This window comes from Atractosteus spatula, chromosome 6, assembly GCF_055471065.1.
Source record: "Atractosteus spatula isolate fAtrSpa1 chromosome 6, fAtrSpa1.hap1, whole genome shotgun sequence".
Lineage (NCBI taxonomy): Eukaryota > Metazoa > Chordata > Actinopteri > Semionotiformes > Lepisosteidae > Atractosteus > Atractosteus spatula.
In genome coordinates this window covers 35,275,472-35,298,948 of record NC_142711.1, presented here as the reverse complement: position 1 = coordinate 35,298,948, position 23,477 = coordinate 35,275,472, and the positions used below count along the sequence as shown (strand labels likewise).

The following is a 23,477-nucleotide window of genomic DNA, read 5'->3' as shown; positions in this document are numbered from 1 at the left end:
CTCTTTAAAACTGCTGCTCTCCTCAGTAGGTGTGTGAGGTTGCTGTTGAAGAGCCAGAGATGCCACACACCAACAAGCCGATGAGCCAATGATGGAGCTGCTTAGAGAAGCAGCAAGAAGTGCAGACAGCATGAATGAAAAGAATGAACAAGCCTCAAGAGGTCAGCCTGACTGAAGCAGTCTGAGGGGCCAATGGCTGAAACTATGAGAATGATCTTTGTTTTTATTTTGAGTTTACTGTTTTTAGTGAAAGAATAGAGGGCTCCTGTGCTGTTGTACTTTCCCCTGTCACACTGTCATTTTTTTTAACCAGCATGTAACAGATACCCTTAATTTTAGGTCATTTAGGTAAAGAAATTGAATGATATTTTATCTTAGAGATGTCACTCAGCTGAATGAAAAGTTTAAGAAGGAGGAGGTCAAAGCCTGAATTCAAAATGAGGACTGAGCAGATTATTATTAGAGTATAGAATGGAAATAGCAAAAAATAAAACAGGACTAAATGAAATTTTGAATTCATAATTAGCCTTATTACATGTTAATTCTTCATTCAAAGCATGTTGAAACTGGTTAATTTCCAAAGTTTCTAAACCCAAACTATAGAGTACAGTTTATTTTTGAACAGTTACTTATTTTATAGAAAGAACAAAATGTTTAGACTGTAACATTTTAATTTACATTTTTGTTTCATTTGAATAGAATAAATTGAAATATCACATGGAGTTGCAATAGTTCTCAGTGAATGAATGTTGGGTTTCACGTGCAGGGCAAAATTACAGAACTTCGTACTGTAATTTCTTTGAAAAACATAATTTGCTAAGTACTAATATGGTTTATAAAGAGAATACTGCTTTTGTACCAACAGTCTATCGGAATCTGTTACTGACTGTCTGGTATATTCGCAGTCGGCAGTTTCTAACCGGGCACAATGTTACTGTACAGCCAAAAGCTATCTATCACTGACAGGACATCATTTAGAAGACCATGACTAATGACATCCTGCCTAGATTGATAAAGAGTTCCAAGTGTGATTGTTTGGGCAGGAGTTTTCAGTTGCTACAAAACTCAAATTGCAATGATTGATAGTAACCTTACTGCATTAAACTACCTTGAACAAGTAGTCAGCTATCACTGCTGCCTCTTCTGTGGGCTCATTCAGATATGACAAGATTCCAGCAGGACATCAAACATCCTCATTTTACAATGGCTTTCTTATGAAATGAAAATTTTACAGTTACTCTATTGATGCTATTTTCCAGATTTGAGTCCCATTGACCATTTGTGGGATGGCTTGTGACATCTATGGTATAGAGACTAAAGCACAGGCAAAGATTTGTCTAGGCTTTATGAAAGGAAAGAGACATAATCTCACTAGATGTAGGCATACAGATGGACTGTCTGATTTGCTTCCAAAAGCAGCTACACACTATTTATTTGAACCAACTAAACATTATATACAGTATGTCTGAAAATCGGGCCTAAATATGACACCTTGATTTGTCTCTGCCTTTATCTCTGTTGCTAGATTTGACAAAATAAAGATCATTCATTCAATTACAGTGGTGCATCAGTACTTTCCCAGTAAATCTTCCTTTTCTACAGAGTTATTGGAATAGTGAAGAAAATGGTACAGAAATAAGTAATAAGTAAAAAGAAAAATACTCACTTTTTGTAATCCTCTACCACCAATTATATAGTTAATCAGGCCAAATCGTACTGTTATGTTCAAAAACAAGGTTCACTCACCACTGTACCCTTCTTCACTGACATGGTCATGTTCTTCAACATCATCATATTCTGAATCTTTCTCTCTGGAGTCACAGCCAACATCATCATATCCAGCTTCTGGAAGATCAGGTTCCAGCACAAATCACAATAAAGCAATTACATTGGTTTATATATTGTTAAAAAATAGTATAAATGAGCTCATTTTGTAACTCCATGAAAGTTATGACAAAATGTTTTGCCTGGTTCAATTTATCAATGCAGTAAGCGGAGAAAAGACTACACTGGTAGTGTACCTCTAAAGCCACAGACTAAATGGCAAAGGAATGATTGTGACATAATATATACTGTATCATGAGAAAAAAAAACAGAGCTCACTGATACCTAGAAATGGATGTAGCCATGTAACCATGCCTGAGCATGTGTAAGAGCATGCTCTTGAGCTCTTACACATGCCTGAAGTCAGTGAGGCACCAAGCAAGACACATGTCACACAGATTTTTGAGAGATCTGTTTAGTAATGTTGTTAAGATAGTAACAACTCTGCAATAGTATGGTGCTGTTAAACATGATGACCCAACTCATCCCCAGAAATGTTTAATTTTTCTCTGGTCATGAAAGCCAAGCCAACATTGTTAATCTGAAGGATTGCTTTTGTAACTGTGTAATTGTTAATGGTGTGCATTCTTGTGTTGGAAATTGACCCATCTCTGCCAAGCCACGTGAACAATAGGTGGGGACTGGTTGCCTACGGTTTTCTACACAGCACCGGGGAGACATTCTGATCTGAACTGAGCATTAATTGTACCTCACTCCATAATTCATCCTCCACCAAACGTGTCTTTATCAACAACATAGTTCTGTGCAAATTGGCTGTGTAGCCAATCCTGACAAATAAGGTTTTTTCCATGACACCATGGTCCTCATTCTTCCAAGACTTAATTGGATGATTCTGTCAGCACCTGCCCTGTTTCAATTCCTGATAACATCACTCATTCTATTCTGAAACAGGCTATGAAGGGTTTGGAGAATAATTTTCCAGTATTGTCAATAGGATGATCACTAACTCCTCCTATCTCCTAATCATTATTAACAGAGGATAGGGCCCTCTCCCACACAAAAAACATAGCCCTAGGATCATCAACCCAATTAGAGATTCCCTGACCTACAACTGCATTTCCATTGATGCATCCCTACCACCCTAACACACTTTCTGTCCCCAGGAACATTAACGACAACTTTTCCATCTTACAGGGTGATCCCTCCATTGGTACCCTTTTTTCTGACTGCCCCATCATCTCATATTGCTGGTTCTGCACCTAATCTGCGGAACCTTCTTGTTCAGAGCTCCCTTGACCACCTTCAGTTATCATCCATACCAGGTAATTTCCCGTGCCACACAACTTGCTGCATCACCTGTAAATATATATCCAATACCACACACATCCCAGGCCCCTCTGGACAATTCTGGATCACTCAGATGACAGATGTAATTTCCAGCAACCTTATTTACTGCTTCTCTTGTGGAAAATGCCCAGCTATTTACATTGGTGAGACAGGAAGGAGACTGGGAGACCGTTTCAGAGAACATGTCAGTTCTGTGAGGATCAAAGGACCTCTCAAAACCCATAGTTTCTCATTTCACCTCTAACGGCCACGATCATACTAATCTCTATGTCTGCGTTCTCACAGAAAGGTTTAGGAACTCCTATTGCAAAAAGACATGCAAAAACAAAATTGTTGTGAAACTAGGATCACACCTTCCCCCTTCTCTCAACGGCAGACTCTTTTCCTTCTATTCATTTGCAGGTTTCGATATCACACCTCTCTTCACCTCTCTTGATTTCACATCACTTGATTCTCTCCTGCTCCTGCCTCTTCTCCAATCCCAGCTTTTGTTCTCTCATGCTTTATTTATTTCCTCCAACACCCAAAGAAGGCTCCACAATGAAAACTTTTGTGTTTTTTTCTTTTCTTTTCAGCATGGAATAAACCTTTGCTTGTTCTTTTGCAACCTCCACATGCTGACACTGAACTTGATCACTAACTCTTCCAGTGGCCTTAATGTTGAATGGCTTTGACATCCTGTGCAAATTATTTGCTGCAACATTCCCCATATTCCCATCCCAATTGTCTGTTTCGTCTTTATAATCAATGGTTGTGACATCTAGCAGATGTACAAAAAGAATACATTCCACCATACAGCTAGGACAACGTGCGATACTAAGGGATTCCACACCTTTTCAACATTTCACAATCTGCACTGACAAAAAACCACATACCAAAACATTCACTAAGTGATTATTTTCATTTTTAGATTGGTAACAAAAGTGACCCAAGGAAGTGTCCTTTAGATTTTTTTACCACCTCTTTGATTTTTTTTATCAAACACTTCCTTAATATACTTTTGGAAAAGTTAGATGCAGACTACAGTATGTACTGCAATAACTGTAAGAATGTTTGCAGATTAAAAAGGAATACAGTAGTTGTCAGAAATAACACATTCCATACATGTTTTTTTCTCCATAAGAATTTCACTAAACATTCAGAAGAGTTTTTATCACTTAATGTTTCATAACATATAAACCAAAACAAAATTATAATACATTATAAAAAGAAACTATAGTTTATTGACCCCTGAGTGTCTCAGATATCAGATGTATTTCTCAGAACAATAGTCCATACATCTCTAGTTAGAGTCTGCACTGCAATTAGTGGGCTTTGACAAGGATACTCAAACATTTTTTATTTCTGTCAGTGGATGTCTTTTTTCCTCTATTTGTATGTATATTTGTGTGTCTTTGTTTTTTCTTGTCATTTAATAATAAAGAAGAAAGAAGGTGACATTCATAAATATCTAATACATCTGCATGCATTTGTAAAAAAAGGCCCACAATTAGCTTAGTATTGCCAGAGTAGGACAGACTAAAATTACCCAATATGTACAGCCCAGTAGTGTTCGTTAGGACATGCAGAGCACCTGGGAAGTTGCCCTGCTGCCACAGAGATACACCTCTGTCCTCAATGAATACTACTGTGAGTCAAATACCAACCAGCTTGTCAGGGGAGTACTAAAGAAGAGCCTGCACAGTTTTCATTCCCCTGGTGTTGTTGCAGGGGTTGAAGTGGTGAGATGAATTGATTAACAACAGGTCATCACTAAACTGGGTAAAAACAGAAATAAAATAATTCTTACCAAGCTGTATAGAAGCTACATCATCATATGTGTCTTCTTGATGATCATCTAAAAAACAACATTACACATTGTATTTGTTGCCTTTGAATGGAGAGCAATAACGTATTTAGCAAATGAAAATAATACATGTATGATAAATAATTAAGGTTAAAAATGTACAATCAATTACTTGAACCATTCAGACAATAAATACAAATGTCTGTCTTACATAACCTTTTTGTGTTTCACAGTCTGAGTAAACAGAGATTTCCTCTGCTTCTGTTATTTCTGTGGCACACAAGTTGAATATCAATATAGAGCAGGTACAGATTTTCTAACTAATCTAAAACTATAATAACTAACCTAATTTATTTTTTTAAAGAAACAAAGAAGAACTATTTTACCTGTGTCTAATAATCCATCTGTGTCTGGTCCTGATTCAGATTTATCAGAGACAATGTCCGTTATTTCACAGTGAAATACTGACTCATCATACTGTATTTCTACGAAATGGAAATTAATAAATTGTAAAATCTCACATTGAATGCAGCAGCACTTAGTTTAATGGTGAGAGTGAATAACTTTATGTATTTTAAAGCACAACAAGTTTATTTTATTTTTTAAGAATATTGAGTGACATGTTGTTTTCTCCTGGAAGCAATTAAAAATCTTTTCATACTGTAAACTATTTTAATTGCTTTCCTTAACTAAGAAAAAGACACACAGTACCCAGTGCTGCTCTTAGAACTTATGGATTCATGGAAAACTACATACTGTATTCTTTAAAGACACTTCAAAATATCTTATTACACAAATATTTCAGTAACATGATTTCAATAACATTAAAAAATTCAATACATCTCTATAAACACAAGAATGTTTGGATGGCAAAACAATTACAATTATCATTTCTTCTGATAGTGTCATACATGCAGACAGCTAACAATATGAAAATGTTTAAAATGAACAATTGTGAGGAGCGTAATAAATTGCAAACCTGACTCCTGACATTGATCTAGATGCACTCTATGATTAAGTTCTTCATAAACAGCTTCATACTCTTCAGACAATCCTATGGAACAGATCATTCCAAACTTCAGTACTTCTCTTACTAATGCTGCTAGTTGCTTAAAGAACTGAGGTAAAACTTTAAACTAATACAATTTAAAAATTAATGTGTTTAAGATTTTGTTAAGCATTTGTTTCTGTGATGCTAATGTTTTTAGGGGCCTTCATTTTGTTTATTGAAGTTTTTACAATAAAATATTAAGCATTAGGTATGTCTACAGTATATAAAACATCTACTGTATATATAGTGTTCAATAGACATGTTCTATATAGATCTTTAAAAGGACAGGTATCTCTGGTTTAAAATTTAAATTTGATAATGAGTGAAAGGGAATAGCTCACAGTAGTGAGAAATGTCAGCCTACCTTGGACTTTTCTGTATTTATTTCTTTCAATGAAGAAAGCAGTTGACACTGCACACAAAGACACTCCCAGAATCAAACAGGTAAAAGTCAAACCCAGAATCCATTTTCCTGTGTCTATCCCTGAAAATCAAATGATTCTTTATTAGAATAAAATATCTTTGCATCTTTATGGCAGGCAGAATGGCATGGAGAGTAATAGGAGTAAAGTACTCATATGGCTAACAGACATGGGCTTGATGACCATGAATGTGAATGTCCTATGTTGGTTCATTTATGTAATAGAATGAATTAGGATGGGTTTCATGTAGAACCCCAGAATGAAAATAAAATCAGCTAAAGAGATATTTTAAAAGTTGAAGGGGGGAGTTGAAGGACAAAACCACACAACTTGAACACAAGTGGAGGAGTTTCATAGAGTAGGGAACCTTTTGCCATATCATCAAGAGCAGCAAATTATAATTAATAATAATTGCTTACACTTATATAGCGCTTTTCTGGACACTCCACTCAAAGAGCTTTACAGGTAATGGGGACTCCCCTCCACCACCACCTTGATGATGTGACGGCAGCCATAGTGCGCCAGAACGCTCACCACACATCAGCTATCAGGAGGATCAGGGAGGAGAACAGAGTAATGAAGCCAATTCATATAGGGATTATTAGGAGTTCATGATTAGTAAGGGCCAATGGAAAATGTGGCCAGGATGCCAGGGTTACACCTCTTTTTGAGAAAAGCCCTGGGATTTTTAATGGCTACAGAGATTCAGGACCTCGGTTTTATGTCTTATCCAAAGGACAGCACCTTTTTACAGTATAGTGTCCCCATCACTATACTGGGGCATTAGTACCCACATGGACCATAGGGTGAGCACGTAATGCCAAGGGCACTGGGCCTTGAGATGTTGTGAACAAGAAGTCCGGGTTTGGTACAAGACTGATGCTGTAGGGGCAGAGTGAGCTTCTGTGACTGGGAGGGCTCCTATGAGGACAACAAAAAGGACTGGGGAAGGGGAGAGAGGAAACATAAGAACTAGGTAGGGGCTGTAGGTGCTCTGATTTGGAGTGCAAAGTAAGGTAGATACAGGGAGAAAAGAAGAGGAGGTGGTTGCAGCTGTTTCCCACGAGAGGTGTTGACATAAAAAATACCACAAGAGAAGAGCATATTTCCTGATTAGTTGTTTGCCATGGAGAGTTAGAAATTGAGGAGTTGCTTGTTTGAAGTGGAACAATAAAATAGCTACAATCCAGTTTGGAGGAGGTGAACTGTGGTTGGATTGGCAGGTCTGGCTGTATTAGCAAGAACAGTGAATGCTGTTTGGGTGGGAGCTGATCCAAGTGTGAACGAGGATGAAAGGTGTAAAAAGCGAGCAATGTATGTTCCTGGTGTAGGTGATGGGGTTTTAAATTTAGTTACAATCAGAAATGATGACGGTAAATTATAAGAGTAATTGACGGTGGAAGGTAAACGTAGGCAGAAGTTCTACATATCATGCTCAAGCAGGGTAAGAAATGCAGTTAGAGAGCTGCATGTTAAACCAGTTGTGCAGACAGCATAAGCATTGATTAACCCTTTTGGATGCATGGAAGAGTTTACAGGAAGCAAAGAAAGCTTGTGCCTTGAACATGTGAGAGGCTGGAGTGTTTTTCTCATGCAAATGACATTGTGAGCACTGGATAAAAATGTTCAGTTCCTTTAAGTGTGTGGAGCAGCTACATATTAAATTCTCAGATCTTTAATAGCCCCTTGAAAACCTACTGAAGAGGCTTATGGAGAATTAATTGAGTGCTTGAGGAAGCATTATGACCTGATGCCGTCCGCTATAGTGCAGCAATTTCATTTTCATCATTGTAAACAGCAGCCAGACCAACCCACAGCAAGCTACATAGTGGAGCTGAGGAACTTGTTGGTGCATTGTGAGTTCAGAGACCAGCTGGAGGACATTTTGCATGGCAGGTTAGTGTATGGAGTCCGTGGCAGAGCCAACACTAACTTTTAAAATGGTCGAGGAAAAAACACTGGCTTAAGAAAGAGCCACCATACATTCTTGCCAGTTGAGGACAGAACCTGAAACAAGCACTCTAAGGCCAGTGGAGGTGCATCAGACCAGACCTACCAAAACAGACAAAACAGGGCCCTGTATGATAGCAGAGAACATGAAGATAAACCATTTCAAGTTCACACAATCCAAATGATTGAGACTTTTCTATAACTATATGCTACAACTGCAACGAGAGAGGTCAAATTGCACAACTTTGCTGGAAGAGACAGAGCTCAGTAAAACAGCTATCAGTGACTCAAACAGAGGATGAGGAGCTCACAGGACAGACAGGGAGTGTCCACAATGATAGCCTTGCATATGGAATTAACAGCATACATCAAAGAGAACAAAGTAGAATGCTTTATTACACAGAATCCTGAAAAAAACAAGAAGCATAAAATGGAAGTGGATTTGGGATCTCACTCATAAATGATTAAATGTATCGCTATTTGTGGCCTAATGCACCACCTGAAATCAGACCAATGCTCAAACAGTGGTCTCAAGCACTAACCAGAGAGATCAGGGTAGATGTAGAAGATCAAGATAAACAGCACAAATTACCGCTGCTCATTGCTAAAGGCAAAGGGTCCAGTGTGCTGGGGGGTTATTGGGTTGAACCACTGGGCATTTACAGGAGTAAATTAAATCATACAGATGTTTTCAAAGAATAGGGAGCCTATCATAGCCCACCAGAGACCATTGAGGTGGACTCTTCAGTCACCCCCAGATTCCTGAAACCAGTTCCAGTACCTTTTGCAATACACCACAAGGTAGATGAGGAATTAGCTTAGTGCAGCAGGGGAGTTTAATTCCAGTCCACTTCTCTAAATGGGCAAAGCCTATTGTCCCAGTGGCAAAGAAAAATGGGACTTTAAGGATTTTTGGGGTCTATCGAAGCACGGTCAACACAAGCCAGATGTTTACCCTTTCCCTACTGTCTCAGAACATTTTGCTCCATTGGCAGGAGGTACAGTGTTCACCATACTGGACCTGAGACAGGCATACCAACAGCTGACTGTGAGAGAAATTGACTGAATTGCTGACCATTAACACAAAGGGTCTTTTCAGACCTCATTGCATTTTTCAGCATTTAGTGAACACTTTGCTATCAGGGATCCTGGTTGTGAAGTCCTACCTTGATTACATCATTTGATGGAAGGACAGAGCAGCAGCACAATGAATGCCTACAGGAGGTACTCAAGAGACTTGTTGAACTGGGGCTACACCTGCAAGAAGAAAAGTGCATTTTTCCAGCTACAGAACTGGATTTCTTGTGGTTTTCTGGTAGATGCTCAAGGTCTTCACTCTACTGATGAAAAAAGTACACCAATAAAAGAGGTCCCTACTCCTTAGGACAAGACCGAACTGCAAGCTCTCCTGGGTATGCTGAACTTTTTCAATTACTTCTTAAGAAAAAGGCTGTTGTGCTGGAGACTCCACTACCTGTTGTTAGACAGCTGGACATGGACAGCAAAACACAATGCAGCATACTCTCAAGCAAACCAGCTGCTTCAGAGAGATGGAGTTGGCATGTTATGATAGCAGGAAGTCTCTGGTGCTGGTTTGTGATGCATCGCCCTGTGGAGTGGGGGTGGAGTTCTGAGTCATGGGGAATCTAATGAAATTAAGTTCCTTTGAGTTTTGCTTCTTGCACAATGATTGTAACTGAGATGAATTATGCACAGATTGATAAAGAAGCACTAGTGATCATCTTCATCGTTAAAAATGTTAAAAATGTTAACCATTACCTGCTGGGGTGACATTTTGTAATTTATACAGACCACAAGCCGCTGTTAGAGCTAATGCCCTAAATATTGTCTCTATGGATGCTGTGATGGAGTATGACATTAGGAGCATTTGATTTCAAACCTGGCAGATATCTGGCTAATGCTAATACTTTGAGTCATCTTCCCTTGAAAAATGAGTCATCCGAAACACCACCATTGAAGATTCTTTTGTTGGAAGTGGATGCACCACTGCAGGCAAAGACAATTGCTGACATGACACAATCTTGTCATATGTGCACCATTAGGTTCTGTATGTATGGCCGACTGCAAATAATGATTGCTGGCTCACACCATTTTTCTGGAGGCAGAGGGAACTCCCTTCTCACAACAAGTATTTAGTGGGGTTGTCATGTGGTGGTTCCAGAGTTGACAAAAGACGGCATTCTTAGGTTGCAAAAAGCTATGTGTGATGGCCTGGTCTGGACACTCAAGTAGTGGTGGTAAGGGGGTGTACAAAACGCCAGCAAACTCGCCAAGCACCACCAAAGGCAGCTCTGCATCCCAGGGAGTGACCTAAAAAACTGTGGTTACGACTACACCTGAACTTTACAGGGCCAGTAATGGGTAAGATGCTATTGGTCATTGGGCATAGCCATTTAGATGGCTACGCAAAGTGACTAGAAATCGTTATAACATCATCCACCTCTTCAAAGGCTCTGACTGAGATACTATGTTGGTTTCTGCACCACATGGTGTACCAGAAACAATTGTGTCAGACAACGCCACATTCTTGATCTCTCAGAATACCACTCCCAACTCAACTATAGGGCAGAGCCTGGCTATCCAGCTTGTGAATTGCAAACTACGAACAGCAAGGATTGACTACACCCAAGCAACCTAAGAGGGGCCAAAAGAGTGTAGTTCACAAATTTGAACCACATGATGCATATCTGTAGTAACACTGGAGGCCCAAAGTGGGTACCAGCTGCATTGGTAGAGGCGACAAGACCACTGTCATACTGGGCAGTAACAACTGATGGTCACATTCATTGCCTCCACGTGAATCAGATGCGAGTATGGTCACCAGGTAAACCTGATAGCTTGCAGAATCTGTTGCCCCATCCATGACCTCAGCTCCAGTCATGCGTTATGGGCCAAAGCTGTCCAGTATTAAGGATTCTAGATGTTCGGACCACTCCATCCGCTCTGACACACCCTCTCTCCCTGTTTCAATATACTGTAGACTGTCACATAACCTGCAGTTGTAGAGCCTAGGGACCCACGTCTGGGATGTCAGCATCGTGCCCCTCTGTGTATCAAGGACTATGTGGACAAGGGGGGAAAGAGGGTGATGTATTCTGGAAATTAACAGTTGTTATTAGCTAATTATTAATCTAGTAGCTAGATTCACGTAAGGGTTTCACAGTAATGGTTGATGGCATCCCATTCACGTGTCAGCTATATTCAGGAACCTGGGAGCTAAACTTGATCCTCTCGTCTTTTAAGCCACATATGAAAAATTTTATTAAGACATCTTTGTTTCAGCTTAGAAATATTGCCTGCATTAGGCAATTTCTATAAATGTCCGATGCTGAGTGCCTGATTGATGCATTTATAACATCAAGGCCTGATTTCTCCAACTCTTTCCTCTATGGGCCCCCTATCTCTGTTCTCATCAAGCTGCAATATGTTCAAAACTTTGCAGCTAGACTACTAACTCAGACTAGACTCTGACGGCATATCACTCCTACACGTAAGTCTCAACATTGGTTGCCTATAAAATCACATATTCAATATAAGATCTGGCTCCATCATACATGTCTGACCTCCCCCATGTTTACACTTCCTACCAAAGGCTCCATTCTGTTGGGGCAGGTCCCCTACTCACTGTCCCCAGGACTAAATCACAGACTTAGTGATTAGTGCTTCAAAGGTTATGGAATAACCTCACTGAGACAACTTTTTAAACTCTCCTTCAATCCAAATTTAAAACTTTCTTTTTACCAAGGTTTTACCAAGGTACATTTGATTGCTTACATCTGTAAAAACTTATGTTCTTGTTTATATTTTCTTTTTTTCTTTTAATTGTACGTTTTTGGTCTTTTACTTTATTGATGATATACAGCGTCCTTGAGTTTGGAAAGGTGCTTTATAAATAAAATTCTACATCTTATTATTATTAACCCTCCCCTTCCCAGGGGATGTGGGGGGGTTTATGTTACTTGGTTTTGGGGAAAGTAGTTTGTTTTCAGTTAGTGGATCATTGATTAAGCCTCTGTTTTCTTGGGTAGATATAATAATTTCTTAGCAGCTTGCTTTGGCCTCAGGCAGCTCTGCCAAAGTCAATGTCTGACTGTTGGCAATTATGAATGCTGAAAATAAGGACCCTGTGCAGGGCTCAAGTAGGTTAATTTCCTGAACAGTAGTAGGAAGTCCAAATAGAAGAGGCTACCAAAAGAGAAACACAAGTCCTAATTTCCGAAATCCAAAGGGCAGGCGATAGTCAAGACTGGGTGGAGACAATACAGCGAGGCAACCAATCCGAAAATGTAAAGGCGGAAACATGGTCAGAATCTAGTCAAGAATTAAGGAATTAAACAAGCTTTTGAAGGAGGGTCTGCACACTAGGGAGAGAGAAATCGAAATAGTGAGAGATGGTATGGGAAAAAAGGAGGGTTAAAGTACTAACAGGTGTGAAAGGTGACAGGAAGATTAGTTGCAGCGTGAGCGTCTGTTTAAGTAGGTGTGCGTAGGAACGTGACAGCGTTTGTGAGAGCGTGTGGAATGCGTGGCAGTGTGAGTGCATGTGGAATGCGTGACACTGACAGACTTTTAAAAGTCTGTGTATGATTTGTTTTTTGGGGCTTAGCCACAAGTTAGACAAAAGGGGAACTTGGTTTGTTAGAGAGATGAGGAGCCAGTAGGTTTACCAACCAAAATGAGTTCTTGCTTTAAAGGTATAACTGTCATGCCCAAGTTGGTGGCAGCTCCAAGTCCTCAGTTGCCCTGGGAGACCATGAAATTCCCATGCGGGATCACAACTCTTTTGTGGGTCATCACTGCTGACCCCACCAGACCACAGCTGCCTATTACCAGTGCTCCCTGTCAGCCAGTGCCTTCCTCACTGCATTTTTGGCTGCTCTCAGTAAGCTATTGTCTCTGATAGATGCTGAAAACCTGTGAAAAACCCTTTAGTACAAGAACGCGGGATCCAGCCAATAATCCTCTGCATCTACCTGCAGTTCACAGCAGCATCACAACTTCATCAACTGGGTTTTAGCTTGTTATTTTGCCACTGTTGTCCACAGCACTCAGATGCGTCATAACAACAACATCACTAGTTGGCTGAAATGTTATTAGGTTTGGTTCTGGTACCTTACTTGCTTATCACTCACTAGTGGACCTTCCTTTGGATGATGAATAGACTGATTGGAGCTCATCTGTGTTATATCTCATTACACTGTTGCCTAATGATGTCTCCTTTCAGAGGGAGCCTCTTTAGTCACATTCCTCTGCATTTAGAGAGAGGCACCAGGCTGCTTTAACAAGGCAAACAATGATTATTAGAAATATTTAATAACGCTTAATTCTAAATTGGCCTATTGGCCTTGTATCTGCACTGGTGAAACTGTAAGAAACCCAGGCAAGATATTTGTGGGTGTGCTGATACTGTATTTGTGTGTAAGAGTTACAATTCGAGACTTGGATTTGATCTTTTCCAGTTTTTTTTAATTAAATTCTTTAAGTAAAATGATGAAATTCTGATACTGTAAACATAGTTATATTACAAGAACCAATGGACTGATATTACACAAAAAATAACCCCAGTGAACAAAGTGTCCTGCTCCACTGATGGAGATCCTAACTGAACCTCTTTAAGCTGCAAACCTTCAATTTAAACAAAGGCATCATTCCTTATAGACATAATTTCTGAGAGCCACTTCAGAGAGCATCTGTCAGCTTTACCTGCTTTGCCCAGTACAAGTGATAAATACACACTTATGTTTTTTAATAATATTTAATATATTAATAATATTTAATTGTTTCTGTTACCTGATATTGCATTATCCTGATATGTTATGTTATCTAACTAATTTGGAATCACATGCTTGTCTTTGAGTCTCATCTAAAAGCTACTGATATAAAGAGTGTAGTCAGATTCCTCCAACCTGTTCACATTAATGCCATTCATCTCTAAACAGGTTAGGTAGTCCTTGTGCAATCAGTTATTAGAGGAGAGGATCAATTCCCATCAGCAGAATTTACTTTTCTATGTTTGTAATTAAATGAAATTGTACTCACCTGTGCAAACATTGACTTCAGGGCAATTTGTTGCTGCAGACTTTTTTATAAACCCTGATAAATAAAACATAATGTGCTGATACTGTTGAAATTGACCAAAATATTGAAAGTGCTAGATACTATATGTACAAAACATCTTCAATATACAGTATTTACATTAAATCCAGACAATTTTAAGCCCTGTCATGAATATATTTATTAATGGGCTATAATCAGTCATTGTTCCAGAAATGTTCAATAAATCTTTAATGTATTCATATTAAATGCAAATAATTAAAAGCCCCAACATTAATACATGATCAATTCTCACCTAAGCACTGAATCTCTGCCACTTCAGAATCCTGGCACTTATTCTGCCCCCATGGTGAAGAAGAGCACTGCCACAGGACAGACTCTTGCCCAAGACACTTCACATTGTCTAACCACTTGGGACCAGAGCCTGATTCATACTGTTGTCCATCCTGCAGAGTACCACTGTCTCCACACTGCAGCTGCTTACAGATCAAGTCAATAGTGAAGGAGTCCATTCCATTGGAACACACACTGCCCCAGGTGCCATTGTAGAGCACCTCCAGCCTGCCAGCACAGTCATACTCAGCACTGACCAGTCGCAGCTGCTTGTGCTCTGCAGAACAAAGACACAACCAATATCAGAGTCCTATCTTTATCACAATCCTAAAAATAGTAATATATCCATACAAAACAATACACTTTGTTCTAATGATTTCATGTAAGAATGTCAGCACAAACTGCTGAATGTTCTGGGTAATTTGTGACTGAGGACTTTATACTGTAAGTAGCATAAATAAACTGCTGTAGATGCCTAGTACAGAAACACTGAACTGCACATTTAAGAACTGCAATGGAGGAAAGTATCTGAAAAAAACTTAAGTTTTCTTTTACATAAAAACCAAGAGGTATTGCAAAAGTATCAATCCTTTTTACAATTTCATGTACATCTTACCAGAACATATCATACCAGCATCCTCTTTGTGACCGCAGTTGCCTTTCTCCAATGAAGCTCCGGGGCAGTTCCACAGTGCAGACTCATTTCCTTCACATTTGACAGTATCCATCCAGACAGGTCCAGAGCCCTCGCCAAACTCAGCTGATACTGAAGCTCTCACCGCGTGGCCACAGCCCAGCTGTCTGCACACCACACTGACATCAGCCAGGTCCCAGAAGTCATCACACACTGAGCCCCAGGCACCACGGTGATACACCTCCACTCTCCCTGCACAGAGACTCTCCCCGCCAGCCAATCTCACTCTCCAATGGTCTGTCAACAGACACCCAATAAATATTGTATCCTCCATCAAGCCATTCCAAATAATTTTTATTATTCCTTGTGTTGATTAGTATTTGATATGTATTTTTTCATGTTACCTTGTAATCTTATTATGTACAGTTTTATAAACATTAATAGAGTGTCTAAAGTACAACTGACATGCCCCACAGATGATCTTTTCAGAAACATTTGCAAACCCACCTGAGCAGAGCACCCCCACACCTTCACTGGTGTTGACTGATCCAGTGCTCAGTGTGAAAGAGCAGTTCTGTAGCACAGATTCATTTCCTTTACAGTCCACTTCAGTTAACAGCACAGGCCCATTTCCATCACCATACATAGTAGATTTATAGGCCATCAGAGCGTCTCCACAGCTCAAGCTCCTGCAGACAGTGTTGGCATCCTGTAAATCCCAGTCTGAGTCTAAAACTCTTCCCCATGAGCCGCTCATGAGAATCTCCACCCTTCCCTCACAGTGACTTTCTGTTCCCTGCAGACACACCAGCCAGTCTTCATCTGGAAAACACATGGAGCACAACTGACTCCTTCCTCACAGTAATAATACCAGATCTGCTCTTCTTGAGTTCCCCAGAAATCTGTCTGTTAATCAGTAAGCAAATACTACTGGATGATCAAATCAATCACTGGAATGATTTAATGAAATTTTGGGAGAAGTATTACTAGAGAATTTTTCAGTGAAGACAAATATTTTGTTACAGACTGTACCTGAGCAGACCACACTGGCGATGCTGCCCTGCTCACACTCCTCCTTGCCCCAGGACACAGGGCAGTCCCCCAGGTGCCCCTCTCTCCCACTGCACTGGTATCTGTCCTTCCACAGGGGGACACTTCCCACTCCATAGGGGGCTCCTCTGGGGGTGGCCTTGACTCCCCCACACTGGAGGTGTCTGCAAATGACCTCAGCAGTTTGCCACTCCAGGCCGGGCTCACAGAATGAACCCCACTGTGATCCACGGAGCACCTCCACTCGCCCAGCACAGCGGCTCTCTCCCCCCACCAACCTGGGACCTTCCTGTCCTGGGAACATTACAATGTGACACTGTTACACAGAAATATTCACATGAACTGAAGCTGTGGAAATATGATATGTGAAAAATAATGTCTTCTTTTCAGTTTTATTTGCAGTTCTTCTATATGGAAATAAAAGATGTTAGTGTTTAAGTTTTGACTTTAAGATTATTCTCACATTGCTTTTTATGAAAACAGTTTCATTAATGTTCATACCTGAACAGACAACACTGGCGTAGTTTCTGTGGGAGCAGTTTTGTGTTTTCTCAGTGGACACTGGACACTCGAACACAAGGGACTCATTTCCCTGACAGTCAAGCTGCTTGTCCCACACAGGGCCCTTCCCTTCCCCATAGCGAGCCCCTCCAGGAATGGCCACTGCCTCTCCACACTGCAGCTGTCTGCACACCACACTAGCATCCTGCAGGTCCCAGCCTGAGTCACACAGTGTCCCCCACTCATCTCCAAACTGCACCTCCACTCGCCCAGAGCAGGGATCTTCACCCCCCACAATCCGAGGCTCCCGGTGATCTGGGAGAAAGGGATGGACACTGGATCAGTTTAGCAGTTAAGACTTTGAGTCTTAAACTCAGCTTTAACCACTCGGCACCACCAGGGTGCATCCAGACACATCGATAGAGAGCACTTGAAGTCCATGTCTTACTCTATGAGGTAGTATATACTGTATGTAATTGTGAATTGTAAGCATTAAGATGTTTGTTTAGTGCAACTGCAAAGAAAATTAAACTGCATGTTGACAAAGTTTGAGTAATATAATATCAGTGTTAACGGATAAGATTACGTAAATTATCTGTGCAGCAGGGAAAAAGTGAAATAAATTATTTTTATATTCAGATATTACCTGTATACTGTACAGTTAATACATTTAATGTACCTTTAATGTACATTTGTACATTGTGTATATTTATTTTATGGATTTCTGCTAATTCCTTGCCCTGAGTGATGTTACTATACAAGTTGATCCTTATAGAGTTATGACTGGATTTTTTGGGAATATTAAATTGCCCTTTGCATGTCATTCAATTTTTTTCTTTTATTCCGACTTTTTTCAGCAGTTACTGTATTCATGTGTTCATACCCATATCAACTGATGACGTCTTTGTCTTTTTTTTTACAGTATTCCAATGCACTTTGAGAGAATTGTTCTTGAAAGCCACAATATAAAATAATTAGAATTATTATAGCAATTAATCAGTTTCTTACTCACTGAAACAAATCAGTCCAGCATAACTGAACTCATCATGTCTTGCAAAGGTTGGTAGAAATTCTGTGTAACATTGCCAGAATGTAGATTCATTCCCTTTGCATTCAATAGCTTTGTTCCACACAGAAGAAGCCACTTGTCCAAAGTAAGCTTGTTTTTTCACTGATACAATAGATCCACATTTTAGTTCATTACAGAGAACATTACCCACATTCTCATGGATGTGTTCATCAAGAAATGAAAAGGTTGCTAAATCTGACTTCATTTCTAATCGTCCAGCACAAGGACTATTCCCATTTGTTAAAGAAAAGGTGAATGATCCTGTAAAACGCAGAAAATTGTGATTAGGTAAAATACATACACCCACATCATATTCATGTGATATTAAAATAAAAGTGGGGATTGGGGAAGGGGAGAGACAAAACAACAGGGCTGGACACCTAAAGATCAAATGGAACAGAAAAGGGTGAGAGAGGGCAGGATAGAGGTGAAATACAGACACCCACATCATATTAATTTGTGATTTTTCTGTGTTTTGATGAAACAGAGAAGACGAGATACCTTTAAAAAGTTTTCTACCATTCCGACTGTATCTATTTGTCATAATGTTCCATTCCTCTATTAAACTCAGAATTCATTAAGGTTAAAATATAAAGTCATGTCAATCATAAGTAGAGAAAATAGAGTTAATAAGAACATATTATTAGTCATTTTATTTTATTATAGTGTAGAAAGAAATCACCAAAGTAGTTCAAAAGATTGATTATATATACTTATAATGCATATTGCAATGCAAAAATTTCCAACTCAAAGAGTTGTCATGTCATTTACCAAACGCTTTATACCATACAGTGTTGCAGGAAGCCAGAGCCTACCTGGCAAGCAACAAGTGCAAGACAGGGTACACTCTGGACGGGGTGCCAGTCCATCGCAGGGCAAATGCAAGCCAATCATACATGGAGAAAATTTGGAGGCCACAGTAAAGGCCGAGAGGGGAAATTTGGCCCTGACACCGGGATAACTCCCTACTCTTATCGAGAAATGCCCGGGGATCTTTAATGACCACTGTAGTCAGGACCTCAGTTTAATGTCTCATCAGCAAAGAAGGCGCCCACTACAATATAATGTCCCTGCCACTATACCAGGGCATTAGGACCCACACAGACTAAAAGGTGGGCACCTCCAGCTGGTCACACTAACACCACTTCCAGGAGGTCTCCCATCCAGGTACTGACCAGACTCAACCCTGCTTAGCTGTATTGGGTAGCCAGTTGAGAGGTGCAGGGTGATATGGCTGCTGGCTACCTCAGCTCACTCTATTAAAGTTCAGGAAATACAAGTTATGATTTCTGTACATTTTTAATATGCACACTTATATGTGTTCCCCCCTTAGTCTATACAGTATACAAAGAAATTATATTAATAAAAAATAAAATTACAAAAATATCTGTGCACTGCAGTGCTTAATTGTATTGAGGTCCTGGCCAACATAAGAAATATGAATAAGGAATGTGAATAAATGCATCTGCTACTGTAACTTCACTACACCACCATTATCAAATCAAATTAAAAGAAGATGAGTTTCATCACACAATCAGGAACATGTCAGGATTCATACTATTTAATTTAAACAACAGAAGAAACTGGAGGCTTGCTGGGGAAAGGGAATTCTGGTCTGCCCTGCTCACCCTGTTAAAACTTCAGACCTCACTAGGAGTAAGTAGTTAGAAAATGGATGGATGGACTCAACCATGAAGACTAAAGAGCTTTTAAAGCAAGTCAGAGATAGATTAATTGAAAAGATCAAGAGAAGTTCAGAGTTCAGAAAATACTTAAGTCTCAATGGGCACAGTCTACTCAATCATCAAGAAATTAAGTTGGATTGTACCACCCAGACACTGTCTATATCAGGCCACTTGTCCAAACTGAACAAGGAAATCGGTGAGGTATACCACTGTGAAGTCAACAGTGACTTTGATAGAGCTACAAATGTCAATGGCTGAGATGGAAGAAAATGTGCATCAGTCAACAATATCTTGGTCACTCTACAAAGTTAGCCTAAATAGCAGAGGTAAATCCATCTCAGATCCCACGAGGAGTTTGATGCAACTTATTCAACATTTGGAACATACACCTACACACACACCTGAAGACATTCACTCGGGTCAAGAACAGCAGTGGCAGCATCATGCTATAGAGATGCTTCTCCTCAGCAGTGACTGGAAAGCTTGTTAAGATTTAAAGAAAAATGATCAGAGCAAAGTACAGGGAAATACTAGAAGAAAACCTGATCCAGCCTATTAAAGACTTAAATTTTAAATAGGTGAAAATTCCCTATTCAGCATGACAATGATTCAGAGTACATGGACAAAGGTACACAGGAATGGTTTAGGAATAAGGGAGAGAAGGTCTTTGAGTGGCCCAATCAAAGACCTGACTTGAATCTTATTGAAAATCTGTTGAAAGGCTTGAAAGTGGCTGTCCATAAGAGCGCTTGAGTAAATAACTTAAGAAGGCTTGAGCAAATCTACCGGGAGGAATGAGCAAAAAATGCACAAAGCCATTGTGAAAAGTTGATTACTTCCACATATGCAGTTGTAGTGGCTGCCTATGGTACTTCCACCAAATTTACATCAGACAGCAAGCTCAAGGGTGTGGATAAAAAGGTAATCAACATATTATGTTTTCACTTTATTTTTTCCTGACATTTACTGGAAATGATATGATGTTGCTATTACAAGTGTAGGTTGAGCATTCAGATTTTAGGTTTAAATAAAGGTGTGTGCATCATATATAATTTTACAAAATGGGACACATTTGGAGGAGTCTGAATACTTTTGCAAGGAAATGCATAACTTACTGTACATATCTCCCTGTGTTAGAGGCTGGAGTAGACTTACCTATACATATTATGTGAACATTTGTACTGTAATCACATTCATGGTGACCCCAAGGGTCTGAAGAGCACTCCCAGAGAGATGACTCATTCCCATTGCAGTGGACTCTGTCCAGCCAGATGGGAACGTCATTAGTTAGAATTCGCATTTTAGAATATGTCTGAGCCTCTCCACACCCTGCTTGTCTGCAGACTACATGAGACTCATTGAGTCCCCAGTCAGTCTCACACACTGTTCCCCACTGGCCTCTGTAATACACCTCCAGCCTTCCTGAGCATGAACTGGCAACTTTTGCCATGCGTATTCTTTTTTTGGCTACAGAGAGACAAGAAAAACATTAAAAATGTAAACAATAAGGTATTTAAAATATACATCAAATATAGTTAAATATTGAATTTGTATTACCTGGCCTTTTCTGTGCTTTTTGTCCTTCTGGAGAGTCTAGATGATAAAATAGCAAGACATTAGTATAGAGCTCAGCTCAGATTGTTTTAAATGACATCAGTACTTATTGCATTGAATTTCCTTCATCTTTTACTAATACTGTAACATTATTGATGTTGTATTGAAAATTTTCAGTAATAGAAAATGTGTTCACATAAATTCTGTATCTTAATGTTCAGTATTTTTTGTAACTTTTGTTTTTAATTTTCAGTCTGTGCCTCATAAAATGGGACTCATTTACCTGCACAAATGGCTCCTGCATCCCAGGGAAGTTGACAGTCCTTGGACCCCAGACGTCCAGCCCTGCACTCCCCCAGTTCTGTCTCATTCCCCAGGCAGCCCACCTTGTTCAGGACCCTGTCCTCAGGGGCAGTCTGGGGGTGGGCAAGATGGGGAGCAGACATAGCCGCCCCACAGCCCAGCTGTTTACAGACCACCTCTGCATCGCGCAGGTCCCAGGAATGACTGCACACACTGCCCCACTGGCCCTCAGACTCCACCTGCACTCTTCCAGAGCAGCTGCTGCCATCCAGCCTGATCTGGAGACCCCCTGGACATACACACACAGGGTGAGACAGCAGACAGAGTGGGGGTTCTCTACTTCTTACTAGTCCACCTGCCACCTTTTTCTCTCAATTTCTGGTAAAGTGTCAAACCACTGCACAACAGGCCCCAATTCTCTATTTCTCTGTTCCTACACCCCGTGACCCTGCTTTACTGTCGCCGTTACAGTCATAGGTTACCCACTTTCTGTTGGCGTCCAAGTGATGCAGTGTCGGTGACAGTTTCCCTCTTCAAGCTTCCACCCTCAAACACAGCAGATATTTATTCTACGAATTCTATTAATTTATCAATTCATTATCTCATTCTACATGAGGCCTTTCTAGTGCATTGCCTAATCGGACAAAAGCTTATCATCTCTTGATTTAAATGACATGTTTTTTAGTATCTCCAAACATTCTATGTGTCTTTTTATTGCGTCCTCACAATAGAAAGAATATCTGTTTCTTTGCTTTGCTGAGATCTATTTCAAGTAATGAAAAACATCATGGAACCAATATGTATTTTTAGAAGGGTGCAGTTGCAAGATCTACAGTTTTTAGATCTTGCAATATTTATAAATGTACACATATCTTTATTTCAATGAGAAGCTTGAAGCTTCTAACAGTGTGCTGTAATTAGGAATATAGAGGTTAACTTTAATGAAATTGTCCAACTGTTTGGCAGTCAGACAAGTTTGGAACTTTGGTTTGAAAAAGTTAATGTCAGAGAAAGTACATTTGCCCAGGTATGTTGAGACAAACAGAGAAACTACTTCCAAAACGGTTGTGCACGTGTTGTGGTATTTTTCTGCATTCACAAGGATTCAAGATCAGCAGATTGATGTGACTTTTTAACTAGATTTCGTTTGGAAGACAATCTCCAGGGTCACAGAACTGAGATTATACAGCAAATCCATCTGTTCAGAAATTTCAGAAATATCCAGTTTCATGAAGGGTTTAAAACAAACATCATACAGTGCTCCAGCTTTTGAAATCAGTTAATTTGTTCTTAGTCTACTGTTCAGGCCTGGGCAAGAGTTTGGCGTACTCCTGTGTCCAAGAACCCCATTAAAGCTTATTTTTCTGTCAGTATTATGAGCACAGAGGGGGATGATACTTTCTCCTTTACAGTACTTGGTAAAGAAAGACATTTAATTAGACTTGAAAACTTGCACTGCGATGATAATATTAGTGATTCCTAATTCTACAAAAAATATTTAAATTTCTTTTTCATGTTTTCAGTGCTAATTGTACTAAAAGCTAACTGAATTTAATAGTAATAGATTAAATGAAATTATGATTCCAGTCGGAGTGACTTGACTCTGTGAAAAGGTTTTCTGAAGGTGGGACAGTGATTTTGAAACTGAAGAAAAGAGCCAAGACATGCAACAGTCTTCTTTAAAATTAAAATGAAAAAAGCAAAGTAAAAGTCTAATGTTTCTCCAAACTCCATTAACCTCCAGATATTAAAACAAGCATTCCCTCCACTCTATGTTTGTGACGTGTAACTTAGAAACCGATTAATACTTTACCATAGCATTCAACATAACTCAGGCAGGAGATTATTTTTTTTATCCATTTTAATTATGATACACTCCAATCCAGTTATCCTTCTGGGTCAACAGGAATCACTTGTTATTTGATTATTAAA

General features: G+C 39.7%; 1 protein-coding gene across 1 annotated transcript in view; it reads right to left on the bottom strand.

Annotated features, from left to right (window-relative positions):
• Positions 1 to 1,738: 1,738 nt before the first annotated feature.
• LOC148832826 (scavenger receptor cysteine-rich type 1 protein M130-like) overlaps positions 1,739 to 23,477 on the bottom strand; it is a 47,652-nt gene continuing 25,913 nt past the window's right edge. Inside the window, exons 2-8 of the mRNA XM_088918152.1 lie at positions 21,526 to 21,834; positions 16,935 to 17,249; positions 16,416 to 16,727; positions 15,891 to 16,205; positions 15,381 to 15,680; positions 14,712 to 15,026; positions 1,739 to 1,845 (exon numbers count right to left, since the gene is read on the bottom strand). Coding sequence (XP_088774278.1) covers positions 1,739 to 1,845; positions 14,712 to 15,026; positions 15,381 to 15,680; positions 15,891 to 16,205; positions 16,416 to 16,727; positions 16,935 to 17,249; positions 21,526 to 21,834 — 1,973 coding nt within the window. The remainder of the gene's footprint in view (positions 1,846 to 14,711; positions 15,027 to 15,380; positions 15,681 to 15,890; positions 16,206 to 16,415; positions 16,728 to 16,934; positions 17,250 to 21,525; positions 21,835 to 23,477) is intronic.